General features: G+C 48.7%; 1 protein-coding gene across 10 annotated transcripts in view; it reads right to left on the minus strand.

Annotated features, from left to right (window-relative positions):
* Nucleotides 1-2,587: 2,587 nt before the first annotated feature.
* Nucleotides 2,588-10,123, minus strand: part of TFAP2B (transcription factor AP-2 beta (activating enhancer binding protein 2 beta)) — a 29,397-nt gene continuing 21,861 nt past the window's right edge. For 4 of the 10 annotated variants that reach the window (XM_006765704.2, XM_006765706.2, XM_006765708.2 and 1 more), the window contains 3 exons: nucleotides 6,995-7,254; nucleotides 5,872-5,934; nucleotides 2,594-4,702 (listed from right to left, as the gene is read on the minus strand). In XM_006765704.2, coding sequence (XP_006765767.1) covers nucleotides 5,873-5,934; nucleotides 6,995-7,254 — 322 coding nt within the window. In that variant the 3' untranslated portion in view covers nucleotides 2,594-4,702; nucleotide 5,872. Of the gene's footprint in view, nucleotides 4,703-5,871; nucleotides 5,935-6,605; nucleotides 7,255-10,123 lie in introns of those variants that run through there. The other 6 variants (XM_006765707.2, XM_006765705.2, XM_006765702.2 and 3 more) reach the window with 3 other exon arrangements.

Consider the following 10,123-nt stretch of genomic DNA (forward strand, 5'->3'; position numbering starts at 1 on the left):
GTCCCTTTTGGAAACGTGCGAGTGCGCCAGGCGGTGACCTGGGGAGGGGCAAGGAGGGCCGCGAGCTGAGCATGTGCGCCCGGAGAGACGTGGCGCTGACCTCATCCCGAGGCGGCCTGCAGGTTATTTATGAGGTCTGATTTAAAAATAGTGGCTGCCAGGGAAGTGAAAAAGGAGCTCACCCCAAGCTATGAGGGAAGGACGGTTGCAAGAATGCTGTTTATGACGATATAAATCAACGTGGAGCTGGCGATGGGAAATATGGAGAGAGTGAGTTTGGGAGAGAAACAAGGAAACCAAGTCAAGAAGGAAAAATGAGTTTTCCTCCTCTGCCCGGCCCACTCCCGCAATCCCTCCCTTCCCCGGGCGCCCACGGTGCCAGCGGGGAGGCTGGCAAAGGGTGAGCGCGCCCGTCCCCACCAGGGTCTTCCCTAAGTTAAATGAGGCTCGTTAGAGGGCGAGGGAATACATGTAAATAAACAACTTGGAAGATTTATGGGAAGGAGTTCAATTTTATAGGACTGTATTTATAGAGCCAGCGCTGGCTCACTTATAAATAGATTAATGGGAGGCTAAAATTAATGGACTTGTGAGCTGCGCGTTTAATTTCTGAGGCTTCAACATGACAGACAAGCGCCCTGGAAGACCTGGCTCGGGAGGCAGCTTGTGTTGGGGAGTCCAGAGCGCCCTCAAGAAGGGGCAGATCCCATTGGGCCCGCATTTCTCTGGTGGCTCTAAGCTCAGGCCGCCCTGGGTCCCTAGGAAGAGATCCCACGGGGCTCTTATTTGCATGAAGAAAAAGAACGTGGCCTCATAAAAAAAATAATGGGATCTTCCTCCTCGCGTTATTTTTAACCAGGGCCCTTAAGCCGCTAATACCGGCAGGCAGGCCGGCTTTGGGAGAACTGTAAACAGCTCGCCCGCGTGGGCCGCCTCCAGGCAGGCAGGGGCAGCAGCCACACTTGTCCCAGGTCACCTAGGGTCCCCGCGCTGGGTCCACTGCTGCAGGTCTTTCCTCGCCCCCTCTGCAGCCCGGTAAGACAGTAACAGAGAGGCTGAGGAGCTCCGACAGGCAGCCCAGGGCCCTTCTGTTAGGCAAAGCTAACCGACCTTTCCCTTCCCTTCCCAATTTGTCCTTCCAGGTCTTCCCTCTAGATTTTTGTTGTTGTTTGTTTTTGCCCTTACATTCAGGGCCCTCGGGATCTTGGGTTTTACCCAGTAAAGGTGATTGTCTCCGATCCTCTCCTTGTCCAGTGGTGATGGGTAGGGGTGATGGAGGTCTGTAATTTACCTGTGGGATAATAGATGGCAGGTCTGTTTCTCCGGAGCTAGAGCTAAACTTTATGTAGAGACATTTGCCATGGGATATGGAAATTACTCATCGCCCTCTTTGTGTAATCCCCGCGGTTACCAACACTCACTCTCCAAAACGCAAATGAAAGGGAAGCTCAATATAATACCGTTGAGCCAGAGACATAGATTTACGCCTATATTCTTTCTAGATGAATGGATTGCACGCCTTCTTTATCACACTTCCCTTGGTTTTTCTTCCTTCCTTCTACTTCCCTTCCTTTGGAGGGGGGGGGGTCTTTTCTTTGATTCAATCATGTATAGCTCTAGCCATGATGCACCCCCCCCCTTTTAATTAATAAAGAAGACCTGGAAAAAAAAGTCCCTGGGAATGATTACCTGAAAAACACAAAAGTGATACAGGAGGCATTTTATTAAATAACTGAGCACCAACTATATGCGAAGTACTCTCATACCCTGATCTTATCAAGATTTAACTTTGCCTATTTTCCTCAAATGTATATACACACTGCTTTTTCTGCTTTTAATGATTCGGCAATGTTGATGTTGGAAAGGACCTTAGGAGGCCCACATTTTATAGATAAAGACCTTGAGTTACAAAAAGAAACAGTGACTCCTCCAAACTGTGTAACATCTTGGACGACTTTATTTTCCTAGCCTCGGGGAAGACGCCCAAGCCTTCGGATGGAATACAGATTGAGATGTTTGATCACTGCAGCCCATTAGGACTGGGCTGCAGCCCATTAACCCAAATGGGAAAGGCTCTGGCTTCTCTAAGCCTCTGAGCCTAAGGTAGGAACCAACCTCCTAAGAAAAGCTCCGCCTTTGGTCCTCTGGGTCAAGGGTCTTTTTCCTCATTTGTTCATGGAGGGCCTTGCACTGCTTATGAGGTCAGAGTTGGGCTCAGTCCTGAAGTGAGCCAGTTAGCTCCTCCAGATCCCAGATCCCAGGGTTTTGGGGTGCGGCAGCCCATACATGGCCCTATGGGCATCTCTCCTGAACCCTCTCCTTCAAGGAACACTGTGCCAGACGCTGTACTACTAGCAGTGAGGAGAGGAACATCATCTTTTATTTGCACCCAGAGCCCCTGTAGGTGCTGAGACATGTCACTAAATGTACGTATTAGAAAGTAAGTTTGACGCCTCATTCTTTAAAAGGGCAAAATAAAGCAAGAGATACCATTAACATGAGCTTTTATTGCAACTTGGTTAGAAAAAGGAGAGAAGAGTGTCAGTTTGGAATTTTAAAACACCTCTACTGAAAACAAAAGTGTCAGTTTTTCTGAGAAGCGAAATTTATTGTATTTATGATGTAACAAAGACATTGCCTGTGTTTTGGTGAGGGGAGGACAAAAACCTCTTGGCTAGGGTTGGAGTTTTCTGTCTGTTAATTTCTGAATTAAACAATTTCCATATTCAAGAAACTGAGGATGAAAACACAACAAAAACACAACGATCTTTTTATTTATGTAAATCAGATCAACACTGGACAATAAACCAATTTCTACCCATTACCATAACAGCTTGTCTATAAAGAACAGAAAAAGTCAGATAGGATTCTATCTAGGGTCAAGCGGGTTTTTTGTGTTTTTTTTTTAACCACCCATTCACAGAGGTATAGATTCACAGATAAATAATCCCAAACTACTTGCTCGCATATTTACACATTCCCATTAAATTAAGCATAAATAAATATGTACAAACTTAACATGGACACCCTCCCGCGCTCTTCTCCTGAAGAGTCGACAGATTGAAGTTATGTGGCAAAAACTATGTTAGTGAATTAGAGACCAACTCAGAGGAGTCAGTTTTGACCTTTAAAGAACAGTTCTTGTTCCGCTTTTAAAAAGAAAACAAAACTAATTTTGATATATTTTTTCTTTTCTTCCCTCTCCCCCATAATTTAACATACATCAGCACAGGAGGGAAAACACTGTGTGGGCTCTTGAGGCAACATCAGACGGTTTAAGGTTATTTCCTTTCCCTGTAATGTATTACCCTTCCAGGATATCAGATGTGATGACAAATTCTCTCTAAACACTCCAAGGAGGAACAAGTTGCCATTTTAAGTAAAGCTTTGTACCGGAGAGACAGTGTGTAGATAAGTTTGGGGTTTCAGGTTTTCCATTCGACCAACGTTTTCTTAGGATATGAAATAATTGCTCGAGAGAAAGTAGTTTCTGTGGCCAAAGAAAATAAAACAGCCCCCAGTCTCTGAAAAGCCTCTTCGGTTCTTTATGTGGGGGGGTGGAGAAAGCTAAGGATGTGGAGCCAGAGAGGGGGAAAGAAAGTTCAAGAAAATTGGGGCAGGGCAGGGGTGGGGTACCCTCCGAGTTTAGGGGAGTTGTTCAAGATCACTTTGAGATGGGATGCTCACCCAGAACCAGAGCCACTATTTGCGGGGAAGGGGGGAAGTGCCCCCCGAGACTGGCAATTCCTATAGGAAGAGGCAGGTGGACGAGAATGGTCGGGGAAATCGTTAGAACCTCCAAAGGAACTTGCAAAGTGGAAAGTGTGAGGGGCCGCAGGCTGCGTCCTGACTGCTCCTTTCTATCTTTAGTGCTTCTGGTTTGGGCCAGAGCATCAGGGAGGAGGCCCTGACCTGATAAAATTGTCTAGAGAGAGTAGGGTGGGGGGAGAGCTGCAACTCACCTGTTTGGTTTGAAAACAAAACTCAGAAAAGCTCGCTTTAAAAAAAGGCAAACTCTTGCGTTAATCCTGTTTATTGATTTATGGGCCCGAGGAAACCCAATCTTCTAATAACTCAATTACCAGATAAACATAGCGGGCCTGGCTAAGGAAAGCAAGGGGGCGGGGTGGCACAGGAAAGAAGTGCAAAAGGGCGAGGGCCAGGGCTGTCTCCACCCCGGGTTGGGGGCGGAGGAGACTCGCATCCAGCCCTACTGGGTGGGGCGTGGGAGGAACTTGGGAATGAGGGTGCAGGACCACGCAAGCCTGAGCAGCCAAGTAAGACCATTCCTATTCCATCACCCGCTTCTGGAGCCTGAGGATGGAGAGAGTTTTCGTCCTAGCAAAGGTGGGGGAAACTCCGGTTCCCTGGACAGTTCTAGGCCACTCGCCGCCCTCCAGGAGCAGGCGCCCCGGGGTGGCCGCTGGGAGCAAAGCGCCTAGGCTGAGACCCCTCCCCGCCTGCAGCCCCCAGGACGCCTCCCCATTACCTACTGGAGAGTGGGGCTATCTCGGTCGCCTTAGCCCTTAAGATGAGACCGAGAGCGGGAAGGGCCCAGGCGGCCCGCGGCCCCTCCAGCGGCTGATTCTATGTCCTCAACACGACTGGGCGCGAGTGGCCCACGCGCTCTCAGGACCTGCACAGTAAGAGCAAGGCGCGTCCATCGCGTCTCTCGCACGTCACACGCGTGGGGCGCGTTGCCCTGCAAGGAAAGGAGACGATGGTTTTCAGTGTGGTTTCTCCTGGCCTTTGGCAATCAGAATACATCTAATACCAGCGGCCAGGCCCTCGGATCAAGGCGCAGGCTTCTGAGCTGGGGAGAGATGGAGTGTCTAATTCTCCCTAAGGTCTAGTTCCCGGCCTTGGTACTCCTTCCACTCTTCTAGGGCTGAGCCCCCCAAGGAGCTGGCAGCGTCACCTTAACCCTTGCTTGGACCCTCCTGGTGACCTGAAACCAGCTCCCTAACTCCCTCCCCCATAAAAAAAAAAAAAAAAAAAAAAAGTCTGCGCAAAGCTCTCTGCAGCTTCCTAAACCCAGCCCTTCAACCTTCCGAAGCCAAGACCCACCCTGGCGGCAGAACTGAGCGTCCCAGAGAGTCCTAACTGGAAACCCCTTTATCTTCAAGGGATGTAGCAAACGTCCTAAAGTCTACTTTGTATAAAGAGGTCTCTGTATGATACTAAATTCAGAGAACTACCTCACCCACCCCTCCCCAGGGGACTTCCCACCGCTTTTGGGAGGGTGGGGACAATGGGTTCCAGATCTTATTTTCAGATAAAACTCAAGAAAGGAGAGGGGCTGCCAGGAGAGAGAGATCTTAAATGCATGGAACTGTATCCACTGGGAATAGCCCCAGTACTGTATATCCAGACGGTGAAATTCAAAGCTGAAATACATCTCCTTTCACTTTGCATTATTTTAGCATCATATACCAAAACAAGTGCACGCCTGGGAGAGGGAGAGTGCCTCATTCATAAAGCATCTTGTAAGAAAGCAATTGTTGTTGAAACATGGGAGCTTGCCCCCACCACTCCCCACGACATTGCCAAAGCTGCTTCTCTGCCCGCTAACATAGCAGTCGCCAAAGAGCCCAAGGAAATAGAACCAATTTTAAAGGCAGGGCAGTACTGTTAAAATAGCGGGCTCCCAGAACCCTTACTCCTCTCCCCTAACATTCGTTTTGCAGTTCAGCCGTTCCACAGAATTCCGCAATGAGGTATCTGTTAGCAACTAGACCCAGAGCTGCTTCCATCTCTTATTGGCCACTTCCTAAATTATTCCCTTTGAGCTTCTTTAAAGAAGTGCCCCTGCAGAATTCTGACACACAGGCTTTGATTAAAAAGGGATCGGATTTTTTTTTTTCTCTGTACCTTATAGATTGTGTAGGAAGCCCCAGTCCTCTTTGAAGAAGCTCATAAACCATGCGGGCAAAGCTTTGGAAAACAGAAGAGAATGAAATGGTACATACCCCTCCGAAGGAATTACATACTAATCAACGTATTCATATTGTGGTGTGGGTTTGTTTTTTTCTTTTTACTATTATTCTTAAAATTGGTAGATGACACAAATATAACAAATGCAAGATTCTCTGTATGCCGATGCTGGCAAGGCTGGGAACTAGTAACATTTCTGAAAAGAACTGATGATGAGTCTGAATCAACCTATGGGTCCGGATTTGGCTCAGGGCGGGTACCAGAAGCTGCAGCCACCGCCGCCTGCATCTCCGATGGCCTCCCACCCCGCCCGCCCTCGCCCTCCCTAAGTAGGCAAGCGGCTGGCCCGGAGCCGGCACCGGTGAGTTTGAAACGCGGGGCGGGGCAGGGGGGCCGAGGGGCCTGAAACACAAGGCAAAAGGCCTAACCACACTCTCGTTCATCCCGGCAGACTCCCGTGACAGCTCGAGGGAGGGAGAGAGGGAGGGAGGGAGGGAGGGCAGACTAGAAAAGGGTAGTTGGGAGAAGGGCGAGGTGAGGGGGGAAGGGCGGGGACTCGCGAGACAGTTTCCTAAAAATATATCAAAAATTAAAAAGTTCGTGCGATTCAGTCAACCAGCTGTCAAAGCACTGACACCAACAGTTTCTCCGATTTTCTTCCAATAAGTTAGCGTTTTCTCACGTTTAGTCTTACGTTTATTTTTCCAAAGGGGGTGGGGGGGAAAACATGGTTTTCTTTTATTATCAGTATGACTAAGCTCGAAAGGAACCGAAGTGGAAAATCCGGACGGTTGTCTCCAAGTGCATCTTGCCATAGACACTGAGAACCGATAGTTGCTCCGTGGTACGCCTCAGTTTTTAAGTTACTTAGCTGTTCTGTTTTAATTTTGATTGCATATGTATTCTACCTAATATAATTCTTCCAAAGCCAATCCAGTATTTTAAAGCTAAAGTTAATTTTTTTTCCTGTTTTCCTTTTGTATTTAAAACATTTTTTTTCCTTTTTTTTTTTTAATTTTTCATTTCCTGTGTTTCTCTTCCTTGTCGCCAGTTTTACTACCTGGGCCTTCCCCAGACGTGTGCCTGTTAGTGGCGGTGTTGTTCAAGAACAGCTTGTCCATGCCTTTGAGCGCCTCGGTGAGATAGTTCTGCAGGGCCGTGAGCGCCGCGCAAATGGCCGGGGCGCCGAAGCCGTGCGTGATGAGGCTGAAGTGCGTGAGGCAGCTCTGGATCCCCGGCTCCAGGATGGGGCTGGGCCGGCTGTTCCCAATCGGCGTCCGGTCCTGCGCCAACAGATCTGTAAATTCTTTACAAAGTTGCCTGCAAAAAGGTGGGAGAGGAGCAGGAAGAAAAAAAAAAAATCACCCTTCGTGTCGTTGTCATTGACATTAGGAAGGAGATGCTCACACAAGCCCAGAGGCGCCCGGTCACCGTCGAGCCAGCCGGGGCGCGAGGCTAATGTGAGCGATTCCGCTCTGTTTCCTTTCCCAGCGCTCGCCCTTCTAGAGCAGCTGGGGCTGGAAGGAAAGCGGGGGGGTGGCGAGAGTATACACCCCTTGCATCCCACCGCCTATCTTCCCCCCATCCCCTCCCTCCAGTCTCCCCCGCCCCCCTTCGTTCCAGGACTGTGTAACTGCTTTGAGAAATCTGCTAGGCTTTAGCGATTGATTTTGAATATTCAGCCATTTTTAGCTCTCACCTGGCTGTTCTTTTAAAAACCCTTCCCCCTCCCTTCCCCCCTCCTTTCCCCTGCCTCTCCAACCTCTTGGTTATCAGGCTCAAAAAGCCCTGAAAGATTTCAGCCCCTGGGCCACACGCCTGTCCCTGGCACAGAAGCAGATTGCTGGAGCCTTGCATGGCCCAGGGCAAGCAACTGTTTATTGCAGAAGAGAATGCTGATTCCGTTCAAAGCAAAAATCTGTTTACCTGCAGTATTTGGGAAGGGAGGTATTTTTCCAGCTCCCCCCCCTCCTTTTTTTTTTCCTTTCAAGTGTGGGTGACTGAAAACCTTTGTCCAACACAATTGTCATCAATATAAAAGGATTCCGACACTGTTTAAATAAATCCTAAAGGTAGATGGTTAAGACACTGGGAGGGGTAGATTTTTATTTGTTGAAGGTTTTTTCTTTTTATTTCCTCAAGGCACCTACAATTTAGAGGAATCTCCCAGCCTTAAAACTCCTGTGGGCCTCACTATAGATTGAGCTTATTTGAAAATTTTTTCATATAGGAGGTGGGCAAGAGGATTTTAGCCTGGCAGGTTCCATGGCTTGGCTCTGCTGGCAGTCCGAGGCATGGCGCCCAAAGGCCACAGCCTTTCACCCACTGGCAGGCTCATTCCATCAGCCTCATTCCTCCACCACAGCTAGCCGGGGTGGTGAGAAATGAGAAACGACAGAATTCCAGCCCCAGGCCCTCTTGGGATAACCTGCCACCTGGTGACACCTGGCCTGGCCACCAGGTAATGCAGGCAGGTACCTGGAGGCTAATGGGAGTGACCCTTGGGCGTCCCCTCCCAGATTACCCCCAGGAGGAGTAATGGCGAACCTGGGTGGAGAATACCTCCTCCCCGCCCCCCCCATATGAAAGGTTTTTTGTTTTAGGGCTGGTGGCTAGAGAACACTAACAGACATCCTCTCTCCACCCGCTTTCTTCTTGTTTTTCCATTCAAAATGCACACATACATCCTCACACCAAAGAAGAAACATGTACCAGTTCTGACCTAAATAGGGCCGTTCTTAAACCCGAGGTATCCCAGAAGCATCGTGGGGTTCAAATGAACACCCACTGATTCCAATTCAGGGGGCTTTGGGCTAGGTCCACACACAAAAATATCTTGATACATTAAAGGGAAAAAAAAGGAAAAAAATATCTTGATAAAGCTCCCAGATGGTTCTGAGACTCACCCCAGGTTAAGAAGTGCTGGCCTAAGAGAAGCCACAAGGGCGGGAGTTCCAAGCATTCCTTAGGGAGGTGGCAGAGTGGTTTGTGGAATCCTGTCATCGAATTTATACGTTTCGTTTTATCCCCCCCACCCCCAGGACCTTTACTCCTTTATAACAGACATAAGGCAAGGGGTAGGAGGGCAATATACTGACAAAGATCTATTCTATTGCTACTGTTAATATCAGAGAAAACCCTTCTAAAAATAGGGTGGGTGCCAGGTTTTGATCGTTGGAAGAGATGGTTCAAGTCTTTCCTTAAGTTTGTACTCATTACCGAAGTGCCAATAAGGAAATTCTGAACTGGGGAGAACAAATGCTTAAAAGTCGAACATTTTCCATCTTCAAAGCCCAAACCAGGGTCTGTAAGCAATTAAAGTTCTGGGACATTAATATTTTTTGACCCTGCGGAAAGGGGCAATCAAATTCCAATCACGTCTCAAAAACATCTGGACAAATTTGAGCAAATGATTTTTCAGCCTTCCATATATTTCTTTAAATTACGCTGTCAACGGAGCAAACCGCGTCCTCCAGCGCTAAATAAATGAGCGCGCCGCCTGGGCCGCGCCTGCGAGAGAAACGTGCGGGCGCACGCAGCGCCGCCCACTGCAGGCCTGAGCCGGCCATAAAACACCAACAATATGACACGGAAGCCAAAGACGGGAGTAAATCAAATAAATAGAAAACCCACTGTAAAAGTTCAAATGAGCTCTAGACCTAAATTTAGCCAGAGATTTACTATTTTCCCCTCTGGAGTTGTAGTAAATTTAACGTCTCTGGAAGATGCCAAACAGCAACGTTGGAAAGAGAGTAATTAGAGCTGCGGGTAGAGATGGGCACACGTGGGGGCCACACAGACACCCTGAGTGAGCACACGTGGCTGTGTGGATATGACAGGGAGAGGTGAAACCCAGGCAGAAATATGCACATCGGGATGGGGAAGAACTGGAACAAGGACCCACGGAGAAGAGATCGGCCTGCTATCCCCAGGGTTGGAGAAGAGAACTCTGAAAAGCCTGCATTCAGAAGCCTAAAGCCATCCTCCCCAGAAACTTGGGAACAGAAGAGAAAGCGACTACCCCAAACCCACAGCCCATAATTAACAGGGGGAGTGGAGAAGGGGGAGGGAGGAGGGGGAGGGGGAGGAGGGAACTACCGGCTGAGCGGGGAGGGTTTCCAAGCCTGCAATACACAGGCTGCCAATCAATCCTACTTATGTGGCTGAGCACTTTCTCTGCCCAAAAAAA

The sequence above is a fragment of the Myotis davidii genome, unplaced genomic scaffold (assembly GCF_000327345.1).
Source record: "Myotis davidii unplaced genomic scaffold, ASM32734v1 scaffold240, whole genome shotgun sequence".
In the NCBI taxonomy this organism is placed as follows: domain Eukaryota; kingdom Metazoa; phylum Chordata; class Mammalia; order Chiroptera; family Vespertilionidae; genus Myotis; species Myotis davidii.